We start from the raw sequence: 16818 nt of genomic DNA, 5'->3' as shown, positions 1-16818 counted from the left end.
TGTAATTATGGTATTAGTATATCAGCGATTATTATTTTTTATTTATTTTTAATACTTACAAAGACATCATTGAGTTCTGCCGTGTAAATTTTTAATATTTATATTTTTTTCTCAAGTATTTACGTTTTCAAATCAAATATTAACTGGTCATTGTATGTTAAGCACGTTGTTATATTATTTACTGTACATAAAGACCGGTCTATTGACAAAGGACAGAAAAAAAAAACACATTTGATACATTGTAAAAGTTAAATTTTAACTTATCAAGATTGTCCTTTAAGGCACGCGACGGTTTTAACTTATGAATAAAAATTAGTCAGCTTAAATATTAATGCAAATTTAAAAAAAAAGTCTACAGCGGAATACAAATTATCGCAATTGTTTGTAAATATATGTGTAATAAATTAGTATAATATAATTGATAATATAACGGGTAAATAATAAATATAAATATCAATGAATTATAAAAATGTTTATGTTTAATTTAATTTGTTGAAATAAACAATGATCGTATGAAGTTAATATATAATAATAATATATTGTTATCAAAGTACATGAGTAAGTTTAAAGATAAGCATTGGCCATGTTTCTGTTAGACGTTAGTTATTTTTAAAATAAGCTTTGTACCATGAGCCACAATCACCGATAGCAGTACACTAGGCACTGCCAGACACTGACAATTTAAATATCTCGACAAATTAAAATATTTAATTATTTAATAATTATTTCTCTGTCACTTTTTAAAACACCACGTGCTAGAATTTAAACAACGATCTTATAAAAGAAATATTTTTGTTTAAAACTTAAGACAAACTTAAATATGTTTATAAATTTTTTTTTAAACATTTTATTGTCAATTAAAAATATTTATTACTAATAGTATTTAATTTTAAGCACTAATTGGATAATTAATACAAAAAATATTGCCTTCTTTTATTATTTAAGTTTAAATGTTTAATAAAATAATTAATTTATTTCTAAATATTTACTCTTATCAGTACGAATAAAAAAATGTCATAGATTTTTTTTTTTAAATATATACACCGTAAATCCACGGTTTAGGAAGTGGTTACTTCATCCGTGTGATTGATAACTTTAAGTATATTCACAGACTCAGTGTTACTTATTTCATACTCATAAAATCTATTGAATAAAAAATGATGAATAAATAATTTTAAAAAATATAAATATTTAAAACTACTCGACAACTAAATCAAAATGTTCAATCTCTTCGAACGTTTTGTTAACATTCTTGGCCCAGTCTTCCAATTTTTTCATTTGTTCTCGCTCGACTTTACTGACTTTCTTCTTCTTGACCACCCGCTTATGTTCCTCTTCATCGTCCTCATCATCTGTATGACCGCAAGACGTCAGACGGTTGCGGCGTTTACGCTTGTAGGAATATCTCGGTGGCTGATTAAAAAAAATAATAGATTAGTAAATACTTATTAGCAAAAGTTAAATAATTTAAAACAAGGGGATAAATACCGCGTGAAAATGAACGGGTAGAGGATCTTCAAATAATCCAACAGTTTGATCATTATTTTGTTTGTCAGTCTCTTCGTCACTGAAAATATCAAAGGTGTTTGAATAATCAACAACTTCGGGGACAACTTTTTTAGTCGGTGACTGGTGTCCTTTGATCGCTGCCTCGGGAATATTTTTTCCTTGCTCTGCATTTTTATTATCGTCCGTATTAGATCTCAGAGTTCTCTTTATTTCTCCTAGAGAAAATCTCGTTGCTTTTTTAAGCTCCGGGTCATTATTATTATGATTTTTATTATTATTCTTAATATTAATTTCATTATTATTGTTATTGTTATTAATTTTATTATTATTATTTATTCTTTCAAGTGCTTGAGTTTTCGCGCCATTTTTTTCGGATTCTTTTTTAGGACTATCAGGTATCTGAGCTGATGTGTTATCGATATCATAGTTATCAATACCATAGCTAGCATTAGAATCATCATAATGATTGTCATCATCATCAAATCCAAATGCATTATCAACATCCAATTTCTCCGGAATGGTTTTCTTAGCTACCTTTCCTTCAATTGGCGAGGTATGCATGTCCTCGAACAGACCATGAGCTGTACTGATCCGAGTACTCGTTGGCATTTCCGGTAAATTTAAATATTTATTTAAATTTGATTGCTTAAGCTTCCATGTATCAGTGGGAGGAGTATTTTTCTGCAAACCCGATGGACCTGGTTGAGGTTCAAATTCTGGCTGAGGCTCAGGTCTCACTTCAGGTACTACTGGCGCCTGTAGTTGACGTGGGAATCCTTTGAAAGGACTAGTAGTAGACTCTTGAAGAACTCTACTGCTAGGAAATCCTTTGAAAGGAGTATTACCGGGTGATCTGCTTATTTTTCTTGGAGTTTTGCTCGGACTTTGATAATTTGGCGCTGAATTTTCTTTGTCTAAATTTTCATCAACTGGAGTTTCTTGGATTGAAATTCCTCTGTCAATTGAATTGGTACTTGAGACAGATAATTTATTTTCATTAAACACTGAGGATTTTTCTTTACTGACTACCGATGATTTTGAAAGCTTCTTTTTAACAGGACTCACTGGTAATGAATTATTTGAATTTGAAATGTCAGATCCAAACTTACGAGGAGACTTTGACGTACTCATTCCCTCTCGATTGCTGGTGATAGTATTGTCGATATTAGATATCTCAGTACCAAACTTCCTCGGGGATTTTGAATTATTAATTTGAATATTTTTAGAAGATTCATTTTTCTTCGAGACTGAATTTTCATCAATAATTTCTGCAATCTTGTCCATCTTAGTGCTCAAACGTTTGTTTTCAGCAGCTGATGCTTTGCCCAGCAGGTTACTGAATTTTTTACCCTGAGGTGTACTTTGAAAGACGTTTCTCACACGTGAGAATGAGTTGAGCGGAATAGGACGCCATGGACTGCCAGTGTCTTCAATAAAAGGACTAGGAGTTTCCTTAGAAATCGGCGAAAGAGATCGTCTGAGTAGTGAAGTGTTCATCATAGTTTTCATTTGTATCGACGGTCTTTGACTGTAAGGACGAGATGGTCCTGACGCTTCTTCTTCCATAGGTTTCGGTTGTACTGGAGTAGTTGTCCAGTTGATACGATTTTCACCAGACAGTTCTTGGCAAGAAATTACAACAGGCCGTGGATGTTTTTTCTCTGGTACTTTGGCTGGCTCGTTATCAACAACCGGCTGTGAACTCGGAGGATTATAAACTTCAGCTGCTACTGTCAGAGTCACTCGATTATTTTCATCAGGTTTTACATTTGCTTTTACAGGAGCTGCTGGTTTTGTCGCAACAACTTTTTCTGGTACTTTTGTTGATGAAGTAACTGCAGGCTTCGGTCCTTTTGTAGCAGCAGTCTTGGTTTTTATCGCTGCCTTAGCTTTGACTCTTTTAACTGGAGCTTTCCGGGTTTTCTTTTTACGTTTACCCGCACGTTCCTGAGAGTCATTTAAATCATAATTAAATTCATATATTTTATCAGGATTATCTTCTTTATTATTACCATTACTCTCATTCATTTTTTCTTTGTAAACTGGTCCTTTTTTCTCAAAGCCAGCCTTTTTCTTCGTCGGCGAGATACTTTTATTAATTCTAGATGCTTCATTGTAATTCTTCTGGGGCGGTCGCGGTCTTAAAGCCTTTTTGGAAAGATTAGCCAACGACTCCTTGATTGTCGTCTGCCGCAAACGGAAAGAAGTACTCACTTTCGGACCGCCAATTTTTCCACCAGCTCTTTTACCTCCACCAATTTTCTGCTTCGCACCCAATACCGGTTTCTTTGTTGGAGAGATTTTTGAATGCGCAGCAGAAGCTGTTATTTTAGATTTTAATTTAAAGAATTTTTTCTCTGCAGGTTTATCAGCTTCTCTACTCTTGCGACCTCGTAAAGATCTTTTGGGAGAAACGTCAGCTGATTTTTTAACAACTGATTTTATCTTTACCTCTTTTGGTTCATCAGAAACTTTAGCTGCTGGAATTTCTGATTCAGTATCTGATTTATTTAAAGATAATTTTTCCTCACCACCTTTAGGTTTATTTTTAGAGACCTTAGATGGAGGTTTTAATTTATCCGCAGCAGCAGCAGCATCAGTTTTCTTTGCTCGAGTACTGACTCTAGATTCTGGTTTCGGCTCTACCAGTCTCTTTAATTTCTTCACATGAACTTTTTTTCCAGCGACTTCTTCACTCTTGGCAGTTACTTTCTCACCTGCTTTAGCCAGAAGATTTTTTTTCTTGACATCAGTGACAGCAGTACCAGAAGTGCTACTGGAAGACGATGGTCTAGGACTAATCTCCTCGCCTTTACTTCCCCTCGAATTTTTAGTTATATCCTTGACAGCTGCTTTGCCACTCTCCAAATCTTCGCTCTTCTTCCGCCTCATCGCCACAGACTCACCAGGTTTGGACCTCATGCCATCAGCTGCCTTGTCCTCGATACCTTTTTTCAAAACATCAACTTTCGTGGGTTCTAATGTCAAATTTGTTCTGTCCCGCAGAACTGGTGATCGTAATGTCATTAGGGGATTAACGACTGTCAATTTATCATCATTACCTTTTTTTTTCGCTGTCACAACTTTGGATCCAACTGTCCCGCGAGTTTTTGTTGGTTTCTTTGTTTCCACATCACCGTTGGTATTTTCTTTTGAAGTCAGCCTCGATCTCAATCGAGGCATTTTTCCAGTTTAACCTCTTCCTGAAAATAAAAACATGTCAATTTGCTACCACAATTACTTGTACTTATCAATTACTTCACTAACTAAATTTTGAAAATTAAACTTCCTGACTAACGACAATCTAACCTCTATTCTTTGTTATGATCAAACAAAACAAGTTCAAACAAGTTCTTTATAAACTTACCAACGTCTTCGGCATAAACTTGAGTTCTTAAAAATTCAAAATTTCCCTTAAAAATTAATCACTGTTTTTTTAAATATAATTAATTACAATTTATTACTTTCCCGCCTAATTGCGTTTTATTTACCGCGTAAATTATTATTTATTTAACATACGACGTAATTGTAGTAACCGACCAAGAAATTTCTCGGACTATTCCATCATGGCGGTTGTGCGCAACTGCGTAACACGCAAAAGTTGCGCGCGCATTCAAACTGTTTTTTTTAAATTTTCCAACACCAGGCGCGCCACTTAAAATTTAAAATTTATAATTTAATTTACAACGGAATCACTCATAATTAAAAAAAATCATTAAACAACGTGAAGAATAATTAGTAATGAAATTAATTACAAGTGTATACATTTTTTTTACCCCGCCTATAAATTAAAAAAATTTAAATACAAATAATAATTTAAAAAATTTAATTTATCGACTGATGCTTAAAAAAACTAAAATGGCGCCACACTCGGATTTTCTTTTATAAAAAACATGACGCGTGTGTGTTTAACATCCATAACAATATTCGTAGCTCCATCTCGACGGAAACCGCAAATGACAACCTGGACACACACAAATGTCATTGTAAAAAACTATAATAGTCGCGAACTCTAATTCGCAATGTGGGAGAGAACAAATTGCCGCGATTTAACTTATCTCTCCTCTGTTATTATTATATTTTTCCGTGTCAATAATTAGTTTCATACAACAAGTTTTCCACAATAATTAATATTCTATCAAACCATATTGTACATTTATTATTTATGTTACACATTTCATCTCCGTTATTATTTTTAAAAATTATATAAAAAAAGAGAAATGTAATATTCTTTTTTTTTCTCAGCTACATAACTTTCACCAGTGGTAGTGAGTTCATCGAAATATGACTCCTGTGATAAAAATTTAGTCGATAGTACAAGTCAATGTTTAATTGTTTTTATTTTTTAAAAATACTTAATTATTATTACTGTTATTATTTATAAATAATTTACGCTGCCCATGAGCTGATAGTTTATTTTTTATCATCAAGACAAAATATTATGGCGACAAGTCTGATCATTTAATAAATCCAGTAAGTTATCAAACATTAATAACAATAGAATTAATAATAATAATAATAATAATAATAATAATAATAATAGTAATAAAAAATTTATTACTATTACTTTCATTGTTACCATTATTATTATTTTAATTAAATTTATCAATCACCTGAAAGGCAAATATGACATATTGGAGATTTGAGCGATAAACCTAAAGTATATTAAATTTAAATAATAAATATCAAATTAATGGATCAATAATTGTCTAACCTGGATATCATAACGATAATTAAATTAATGGGTTAGCAATTGTTTAGACCTATAATTAAATAAACGAAAAAAGCCTTGACCAAGTTGTGTTGTACTGGTGTAGGATATGCTATTTTCCAGTCTCTTCATTCTGGGAGTGGGGGATCAGGATGCTTTGGTATTTTTCTATGATTCATACCAGGAACAAGTTTAATTCCAGTCATTTAAATTACCATTTAAATAACACAGTGATTGTTAGTTATTCAATTAAAAAATAATAATTATTATTTATTTAAACAATACGCCGTTGAAAGTGTCGTAAAAAAAGTTTTATAAAAATTTATTTACTGTTTATTAATTTTATTTTTACAATAGATATGGTAGCAGCTGGAGCTAATGATTTGATGGCTGCTAATGAGGGCAGCTCATCTGATAGTCTGGCCAGAAGACCAAGAACCAGTACTTCAAACAGTATTAGTAAGAAAAATTTTAATTACAATTTATGATAAAGTTTATTATTTAAATTAATTTAAATCGCTGACGGTTGGTTGTTTTTCAGTAGGAAAAAAGACTGCCAGCATCCGCGAAACCAAGGCGTCGAGACTTCGTGCTGCATCAATAGTATCTCCAATTGGTAATATATTTATATCAATAATAAAACCGGTAACTGCTGGTGTAATCCTTAAATATATTATTTGTTTGGCTTACTTCTGTTGTCTGTTTTATTTATAGATGGCTCAAGTTTGCCAAGAAAAACAGGATTTTCCGACGGTGTGCCGGCCTGGAGTTCACACTCGGCTGCTACCTTGTACAATAAACAAGTAAAAAAAAAAACATTCTTTTCTTTATTAAATTAAATTCCAGTAGCTTGCACTGGTTTTAATTAATAATCGTCAATCTACGGTCGTTAACATGATTCATCACCAAGAGAACTCATTTATTATTCAAATATAAAGTACATTATTTTACCGGTACTACGTCGAGTATAAATATTCATTTCTTAAATAATTTAGTCTTGAATACTAAATAGCTGAGTTACCTTGCGCGCTTACATTATCGTTATCACTAAATTATTAACTCAATTTTTTTTATTTTATTTTGCTAGAGTAAAAAAACAAAGTCAAGTCTATTCATGGTAGACTGCTGAAGTGTATTTAAAAATTTATTAAAGCCTGTTGGCGTTTTATTATATTGCCACACGTGAATAAATTTCTCAACTAGCTCGCTAGCTCAAGCTTCAAGTATTATGTATATATATAAATTATGTAAAAAGTTATAACATTTACATAAGTGTTTATTGGGTACAGAAAAGTCCAATGTCTTCGAGTAGCAGCCTTTCTCAAACCTCGCCGAGAGACAGAGACAAATATCACCAGAGGCGATATTCCACAAAAATGACTGAGCCCGAAGAGAGATTTGCTGATCCACAAAATAGTGAGTGATTAAAACTACAATTATTTCACAACTGCGATAATTAAAGACCAATAATAAGTAATTAATATTACAGGTGACAAAAATATCCGTCGTTCAAAACGATTGGCACTAAGAGCTGCCGGGACAAAACCGTCATCAGCTTCTAGCGATTTAAATCAGTGTCCGTTAGGCGTTGGTCATTATCATCATCACGATTCAAAAGACACGCGACGGGTCAGTAATCATCAAAGCACATCCGATTCAGTAGCAGTACGTGCGTCGTCCTCGTCATCTACATCAACGACATTCGCTTCCTCATCCGGCACGAAACGTTCCACTGCAAACCGACTCGGGTATGTAATTGCGTCTATGTGGACTCTGTTAAGTGCGCGTGTGTTTGTGTTTGTAGTTGAGAGTTGTCTATCTATTATATACTCAAATACACTTATGTCTATTAATAAATTAGTGCGCCAACATGCCAATATAACTCACGCACGACACATTCTACAAACAATCTAATTGATCTAATGCCCCGCGTAGTAATACGTACTGTCTAGTTACTAGATCTCTATTCATAATAATATTCAAATGCTTTTTACTATTTACTTTGCGTTGTCACGATGCTTAAAGCTACACAATTCATGTCTATGTACATACACATGTTTATAAATTTATCATTTTTTCTCTCTTTTATCACATTCTCTTTGTGTATTTAACTGTACACTAGGACTTGGAAATTAATATTTCATTTTTTTATTTCATACAAACCCGAATATGCCGTTAATTTATACGCCTCAGCTACAATTACCTGTAGCACGTGGGCATTTACTATTAGCATACGGCTTACTGTCATATCTGGTTAGTGCGATTGCTATTGACGCACTTCCTTTATGTGAATAATGATGATGATAAAAGAAAAAAATAATAAAATAATAAGTAAACAATAAAAAGAAAAATATAAAATGATATCGTTTATAATAATGAGAAGGCGGTTAGCAATTTAACTGGCTCGTTTGCGGTGAGTGAAAACACATATTTATATGTATACATATGTATGTGTGTATATATAAATATAAAAATGAGAGAATGCAAGAGTAGAATAAAGAGGGAAAGTGAAAATGAGGGAGAAAGAATGAGGAGAGCTGGTGTTCCAAAACAAGACTTGAGTGAATATCAAGTACTCGGGGCAAAAATATCCATACATACACACACATATACACGAGGGAAAGAGCAATGTGCGCTTCGCGGACGTTGATAGTAGCAAAATGACTTTGTTTTTTATTTACTTTATTTTTTTTTTATTTTTTTTTATTATTATTTTTATTCGTAGCGGTCACGACAGCAGTGAGGTTTTGAAGCAGCGGGTCGACGCGCTGACGGCACGCACAAGAGCTACCATGGAACGTGTAGAAAGGCTCGCTTCCTCGACTTCATCATCATCATCACCATCTTCCTCCCACGCGATTACACCCATTGAGAGTAGAACTGTCAGTATAAGACCTGGTGACTATCAAATCTCTGGTATACCTCAAATGGTCACGTCTAAATCGCGCACCAGTGCCAAGCAATCGTCCAAGACTGGGTGTGTTGTCACATCGAGTGCGGCTGCATCGCCGTCATTATTAACGACGTCCAATTTATCATCGTCTATTCTCAAGACAATCAACGACGAGGTCCAAGTCATATCATCATCAACACTATCATCAAGTCGACATCAATCAGCGCTTATTTCTATACTTAAACACAAGTCATTTGATACTGAGACCGCGACTACGGTTGAGTCTCGTCCACTTGTTACAGTAGCACTAGAAAGTGATAAAGTTATCAATAAAAAACACGGGATATTAAAAAAACGAAGTAGTTTAGATGAAAACGAGATATTACGGCGACGAAGTAATTCTCCAGATGTATATGCGGAATTAAGTAGTTTAGAATATCGACCAATATTTACAAACGAACGTCGTTCGTCTTTAGACGAGCTCGTAAAACGTCCACGCAGCCCGGAGTCACATCTGACGTCTATTTTAAAACGTAAAACTTCTGGAGAAGATGATCGTGAAGATATTTATTCGACTGAGCCACAGAGTATCTTAAAGCGACCATCCTCTGGTGGTGTAAAGTTAAATTCCACTGGTCATCATGTCAGTATTGCTGCTGCCGTTGCCAAGACCCTCGGGGATACGGAGTTTCTGAATGGCGGCGCTTGTACCCAAGTCCGTCCGATTCTCAAAAAAAAAATGAGCCGCGAGGAATCATCATCTAGTGACCCGCCGTCTCTTGAACCCCGGCCGATTTTGAAAAAAAAATCCAGCACTGAGTCCGACGAGCACGAAGACAAACCCAAGACGATATTAAAATCATCGAAAAAAAATTCCGAAGATTCTAGCAATGAATCCGAGGCTGTTTCGCCAAAAAAACTTTCAGTGTTGAAAAATCGCGCACTGCAACGTCGCACCAATAGCCTGCCAGAGTGCGATGCAGTCCGTTCAATACTTAAGAACTCATCTTCCGGTCGATCGCGATCCATCGACGCAACGAGGGATCTGTGTCTGAGGAAACGCGCCCGGTCCGTTGGCCACGAGCACTCGTCCCACGACGACTGGAGTGAAATGTACGATAATACTGATAAAGATATTATTGACGTTGACTGTAGACCCACTTCAATCAGTTCATCATTACGTTGTAACAATTTCACTTCATCCATTGCGCCTATAGTCTCATTCAAGTTACCCAGTAGGTACGTCATTGTCTGCTTTTTCCTACCGTTTCATTTTCAGTCTACCAATTACTCGATATTATTTTAATTAGTAGTACCACTTAATATTATAAGTAACGTTTCTTATTAAATTTATTTTGTCTATAATATTATTTATGTTATTGCAGAGAAGACGAAGTAATTTATTGTGATTCAAATGCTGAAGACAGTGCAACCAACGATGACGAAACAAATTCAACAAACATCAACAGCAATAATAAATTAAATGATAATATTGTTAAGTTACGTCGTGCACGTCATATATCACGACGCTACAGAAATCGTAAAGAATTAACTAATACCATTGACGTCCTTCAAACACTGCCCAGTACTGTCGTAATAGACAGCAGCCCGAGTGTTAAATTATTGGAGCTGAGGAAGGTGAAGGCAGACGAGAAGCCGGCGGTTGAAAAAATGCATGTCATCGGAATAAATAAGGATACAGAAAAATTAGATTCGTCGACATTGGAAAATAGAAGACAGATTTGTACTCTCAGTGGTAGGAATGTATCACAAATGGCGTTACGTTTCAAGGCTGTGGAAGAAGAACGGGTTAAAATTACGAGTGTGAAGGAGAGCAAGTTGCCACGGCGTAACTGCCACCAACAACGACAGCGCAATGATGCATTAGGGCAGCCTCACTCTCGAGATCTTTATGACAGGTTTGTTACCCAGCCAGTTACTTATCAGGAGGTGCACGAAGCAGTGCTCCAGAATCAGGGAATTGATAAAATTGCTGGTATGAAATCGCTTGACGCTGCTCCTGTCCGGAGGCAAGATTTAAAAACTGATGACGTCGATCCGTCGAAACTGAGCCTTGCTGAGCGAGTTAAATTTTTTAATCGGCGCATTGCCACTGAGACCATCAGCAAATCTGACGTTACACTCGATCGGGCGCAAAGGAGAATGAACAGTCGGTTTAGAACTCAGCCAGTTACTTTAGAAGAGGTCGAGGTCGCGTCAAGAAGCATTCCATCAAAAACGGATAATTTTAAAAAACTTCCTGATGAATCTCTCGGTAAAATAACTTTTTTTTTAATCATAATCTTGGGATAAATTAAATTTTTATTATTTATATTTTATTTTACAGGAACTGCCGCGATACCGGAAACTATTTCGCTGTCAAATACCGATCAGCCTAAAGGAATTTTGAAATCTTCAAGTTTACACGCACTAGGAATTCGTCAAAAGCAGCAAGATTTTATTCCAGTATCTGGATCCTCTTCAAGCTCATCATCAGATGTAGATGTAGATGTAGATATTGCTTGTTGCGTAAATAATAATAAAATATCGTACTCGAGAGAACAAGAACCACGGATTGTTAAGCAATGTGAAGAGAGTGAGTCATATAATGAATACTGCACAGACGTAAACGATGGAGTTATTTTACGGAATAAAAATTTTAGTCGTGTTTGTGAATCAACTCGAGTAGTTGTGATGAACAGCAACAGTGTCAAGAGAGACAATACAGTGCCTTCATCAGAGTTTATTGATAGTAATAATAGTTGCAATAGTATAAGTAACACTACCAGTAGCAGCAGTAGCAGCAGTAATACGATAATCGACAGTGATAAATTAAAGAAAAATCTAAAACAGCGAATTTTAAATACCAGCAAATTCCGACGTAAATCTGAAAGTGAGAGTATTTTAAATGAAGACAATACTTTAGCAAGTAAAAAAAATCTCAGACCAGTATCGGTTGTAAATTCTGTTGATTTTCCGAGCATGAGTATCGCCGACCGTCTGGCTGCACTTCAGCGCAGCGGCACAACTGATTGGAAGCGCCGAGTGACAACTGAAACTGTGCCTCTAATTATTGCCGACAAGTCCATGGACAATGTGAGCGCTACTTTTTTTGAAATTATATTTGTTTTATTTAATAACTTTAAAATTGCCGCGCGATAATCATAGTAATCTTGAAAGATAATAATGATAGAGGTGTTGCTATTTTTATGTAGGATTCCAAGAAGAGCAGCGATCTTTGTCAAACAGAGAAAGAGGATCTGGCGATTAAGCAACGGAGATTAGCTGATCGGCTGGAAAAATTGGAATCAGCGGCTGAAGGCTGGCGCAAACGGGTCGTTGTAACAGACGCGCTTACTTTTTCAGTCGCCGGTAAAATGAGAGTGGAATTACCTGACTCACTTAACTCACATCCTAAGCTCTTTGATTCAATGGGCAACTCTTGTGTTTCTGATGGCAAGAAAAAAATTCCTCGGCCTGACCACAGGAAAGGTAAGACACGTTTATAAAAATCACCTGGTGATTAATAGACATTTTTTATTTTAATTATAATAATACCAAGAGATTAATTGTCATTATTTTTTTTACCTGGCGTAGGAAGTGCTAAAGACACAGCGACAGTAATGAGCGAGGATAGCGGTATGTTAACACAAATTTATTTATTCTCGCTAATTAAAAATGACGTAACAGTTAAATGGCTGTATTATTTTATATTGTTTTTTTTTTTCTCAATAGGCGAGGAGTCAAAGACAAATGGCAGACCGAGCACAGTCCAATACGTTACTCGTCCCGATGATGAGACTTTCACTTCGTTTTTTGACAGTCTCTCTGTAGAAAAGTGTCGGGAAGAAAGTATCGACGTTGATGAAAGTGACTTTGATGTCATTACTCCATACTCTGAGTTGTAAGCTTATTATTTTATTTTATTTTACTTTATTATAATAGATAGCTAATCTTGGATGGATTTATTGTAAAAGATAACGTTTTATCAACAGACTCGGTACACGAAGAACAACAAAATTTAAACGGCGACATGTTTCTTCAAGAAATCCAATTAAAATATTGGCTGCGCGGACGGATATCAAGGATGAATATACTGAAATAAATACTGGTGTCGCTGAAAGAGTTATGAAGATGACAAACATTGAAAAACGTATGAATAAATATGTGGTTTAAATAAATTTATTACTAAAAAATTATAAATTACTGATTTAATTTGATATTGCAGTTGCTCAAAATTCAACTTTGGCTGTGGAAGCACTAGCCGGTCTAGCTTCGACGGAAAATTTCAATGCGATAACTCTGAAGAATGTCAGTGATGAGGTTGCGTTTGGTAATAATAGTAAACTACGTTCTTACAAAGACTTGATGCTGATACTAGTGAAAGGTCGCCGACACGTTCAAGTCCGTCTAGTCGAACCTGTGGCTGCGAGCGTAAACTCTGGTGACAATTACATTCTGGTAACAAGATCAGAGCTGTATCATTACTCAGGAAAATTCAGCAACGTCATTGAGAAGTCTAGAGCTGCTGACATAGCATCGAGGATACAGAGACACAAAGACCTGGGCTGTCATGCTGCTCGTGTGGTGACAATACACGAGGGCAAGACGACGGGAGCGGTGACAGACACGGAGAACTTTTGGAGACTTCTAGGCGAGGAGGATATTAATGCTGATGTCGTTGAAGCTGGACATCCTGATGAAGATGAACTGTACGAGTCGGCATTAATTGCTACCAACGTTGTCTACGAAGTTGTCAATGATGAACTGATACCTCTGGATAAATACTGGGGTACGATACCAAAGATAAAAATACTTGATCCCAGTAAAATTTTAGTCTTTGATTTTGGTAGCGAGATGTACATATGGCATGGAAAAATAGCTTCCATGGAGAAGCGTAGGGTGGCAACACGGTTAGCACAAGATCTGTGGGATGAAGGGTACGACTATTCGGACTGTACTGCCTGTCCAATAGATGCTGCTAAAATAATTGGACGGCGCGCTGTTACGCCAGCTGCTGTAAAGAAAAACATAAAACGTCCCGAGTGGTGTTTGATTGCTAAATTAACTCAGCACACTGAGACGATACTCTTCCGTGAAAAATTTCTTGATTGGCCAAATGCCGCTGGAGTTATAAAAGTTAAAAAGCCGGAAGAAAAAGAACAAGTTGATGGTAAAATAATTGTCGAACCACCTGATGTTAATTTAATGCTTCAGCCAAATGATACGCCTGTTGATTTGATACTCGAAGGCTGTCATCTGGGCCGCGGAAGCGGTTGGTTCGACCAGGAATTCAGTCGTCAGTACTTGGTAATGACCACGAATGTTACTGTGTGGCACATTGATGAGTACTCTTATAGTCAGTTGAATGATAGTTCCGTTGGACAATTTTTCACGGGTGATAGTTACATTGTTCGGTGGATGTATACTATCACCGTTACGGGACGCGAACTGAGTGGATTGCCATCAAAACACGCAGTTGAAGGCCGCGATCGGTGCGCGTATTTTATTTGGCAAGGCAGAAATGCCTCGCTTAATAAACAGGGTACTGCTGCCTTGCTCACCGTCGAACTGGACAAAGAGCAAGGCCCTCAAATACGCGTAGTCGAAGGCAATGAACCCGCGGCTTTTCTTAATTTATTTAAAGGCGGTATGGTAATTCACTCGGGAAAAAAATCCGACAAACGCAATTACAATAAATTACGTATTTACGTTAGTCGGAGCGCTGAAAAATCCGAAACTTGTTTAATTGAAGTTCCATGTAGTCCGCGACAATTAAAGAGTCGGGGATCTCTAGTCTTCCTTGACAGTAAGTCTGAAAAAATTTCCGTGTGGTATGGACGGCATTCGCTTTCTCATATTCGTGAAAATGCTTTACATGCTGCTGGGAAACTGAAAGATAATTGTCCGCCTGAAGCCGGGCTCGGTGATTGTAACCCGAGTATCTGTGAAATATACGAAGGTGAAGAACCCGAGGAGTTTTTAAATGGCGTGATGAATAGAAAATTACACATGACTCTCAACAGAAAGAGCATCCCGCACCATACGCCAAGACTCTTTCACTTTTCGAGCCTGTCGGGAGAATTTACAGCGACTGAAATTTTGTGCCCACATCGATCCAAGGAGCCGACGCCTTTTCCGTTTTTACAAGAGGAGCTGTACCAAGTAAACCAGCCAGCTTTATTTTTGCTGGACAACAAAGATGAAGTTTGGCTGTGGCAGGGCTGGTGGCCCGACACCGGCGAAGAGGATCAGACAGGAAGTGGCGCTGTAAGATGGCAAGCTGAACGAAAAGCTGCTATGACAGTTGCTATTGACTACTGGAAAAAGATGCAGACACACTCGAGTATTAAAAAATGTTGCGTTTATCTCGTGTGGGCCGGGCTGGAACCGCTTGAATTCATAAATCTTTTTCCCACTTGGACTGATCGTGATGACATCGCTGAATTAAATATAAAGGTTCTTATTATTATCATTATTATTAATATATATTTGAATGAATTAATAATTAAAGTAATTTGCAAAAATAGGATGGTCGTGCTCCTGGTGAAATACTTTCTGTTGAAAGCGAGCTGGCTCGTTTAATGCAACGTACTTATCCACCTGCTCAATTACTACAACGACCGTTACCTGAAGGTGTTGATCCGACTTCATTAGAATTATATTTGTCTCCGCAACACTTTTTGGTACGTTTTATATTCTTATTAGCGGCTGTTCATAAAATATCACGAAAAATTTTACCTTTTTAAACCCCCACCCCTTCGTCACCCTGTCACATTTTCTGTAACTCCCCTTATCAAGTTTGCATCACAAATACTAAATCCCCCAGTCCCGTAATTGTACATGAGAATTAATAAAACACAAATTTATATATTTAAAAATATGAAATAAATGACTCGTAGCAAAAAAATCGAATTTAAAAAAACCAAAAAAATTTTCAATTTGAATTTCGCTTAGACCTCCCACTATTTTATGAACAGCCTCTTAGTATTTATATAAATTTGAATAAATAAAATAATTAAAAAATTTTTTTTTTTACCAGGAACTACTGGGTATGAGCATAGAAGAATTTAAAGAACTTCCGGCATGGAAGCAAATAGATATTAAAAAGAAAATCGGCCTTTTTTGATACATACCGACGGTTAAATTTACTGAAACATGTGTACAGTAATTTAAAAAAATGTTATTTTATATACAAAAATCAAATAATTAAATTGCCAATGCAATTTATGTAATTTTAATATCAAGACGTCTTTTTAAAATGGTTGATTTTTTTTTTCACGCAAACTCAAGAGCTGATAAACGAAAAATGAAGATAAAAAAGACTTAGGCTAAAGTATTATTCCGAAAAATATATTTTTAATACACTAACAAAAAAAAATAATAATCGTAAATTGGCTTGTGAATATTTCATTTATATTTGTACGGGTTTTATATATATTTATCAAATAATACATGTGTTTTAAACCGTTAAATCTTACAAGACATTTCTGTGTCCTTTCTCACAACAATTATTAATTATTAATTATTGTTAATCCTCAATACAATCCATTAATTTATTTTCACGTTCAACCGACAAAATAATTACCATCTATCATTACAAACATTTAAATTTTAATATTTCTATTTCTATTCTATTTTATTACAATAATTCCATATTCACACGGTTGTTTTTTTTTAACTGCCTGATTCCCGAAATACAGTT

The 16818-nt window shown here is 35.5% G+C and overlaps 2 protein-coding genes across 6 annotated transcripts; one reads left to right on the top strand and one right to left on the bottom strand.

Moving 5' to 3' along the window:
• Positions 1-457: 457 nt before the first annotated feature.
• Positions 458-5079, bottom strand: LOC103578668 (probable WRKY transcription factor protein 1). 2 transcript variants are annotated; one of them, XM_014443077.2, is made up of 4 exons: positions 4877-5079; positions 4572-4712; positions 1489-4457; positions 458-1413 (listed from the first exon to the last, which is right to left on the bottom strand). In XM_014443077.2, the coding sequence occupies exons 2-4, from the start codon at positions 4690-4692 to the stop codon at positions 1198-1200; spliced, it is 3306 nt and encodes a 1101-aa protein (XP_014298563.1). In that variant the 5' UTR covers positions 4693-4712; positions 4877-5079; the 3' UTR covers positions 458-1197. The 2 variants fall into 2 exon arrangements, with proteins under 2 accessions (XP_014298563.1, XP_008558038.1); XM_008559816.3 differs by having other exon boundaries at positions 1489-4712.
• A 379-nt stretch (positions 5080-5458) lies between these two features.
• LOC103580452 (supervillin) lies at positions 5459-16354 on the top strand. Of its 4 annotated transcripts, none has more exons than XM_014443102.2 (16): positions 5459-5982; positions 6578-6679; positions 6762-6836; positions 6935-7023; positions 7510-7636; positions 7710-7968; positions 8946-10352; positions 10499-11388; positions 11461-12209; positions 12329-12605; positions 12711-12752; positions 12849-13017; positions 13109-13266; positions 13342-15572; positions 15644-15799; positions 16156-16354. In XM_014443102.2, the coding sequence occupies exons 2-16, from the start codon at positions 6580-6582 to the stop codon at positions 16240-16242; spliced, it is 6816 nt and encodes a 2271-aa protein (XP_014298588.1). In that variant the 5' UTR covers positions 5459-5982; positions 6578-6579; the 3' UTR covers positions 16243-16354. The 4 variants fall into 4 exon arrangements, with proteins under 4 accessions (XP_014298588.1, XP_014298585.1, XP_014298589.1 ...); XM_014443099.2 differs by having other exon boundaries at positions 7695-7968; XM_014443101.2 differs by lacking the exon at positions 5459-5982 and adding an exon at positions 6350-6456 and having other exon boundaries at positions 7695-7968.
• The last annotated feature ends 464 nt before the right edge of the window (positions 16355-16818 follow it).

The sequence above is a fragment of the Microplitis demolitor genome, chromosome 8 (genome assembly GCF_026212275.2).
Source record: "Microplitis demolitor isolate Queensland-Clemson2020A chromosome 8, iyMicDemo2.1a, whole genome shotgun sequence".
In the NCBI taxonomy this organism is placed as follows: domain Eukaryota; kingdom Metazoa; phylum Arthropoda; class Insecta; order Hymenoptera; family Braconidae; genus Microplitis; species Microplitis demolitor.
Note: the sequence above shows the minus strand (reverse complement) of the source record. Positions and strands in the feature narration are given on the sequence as shown.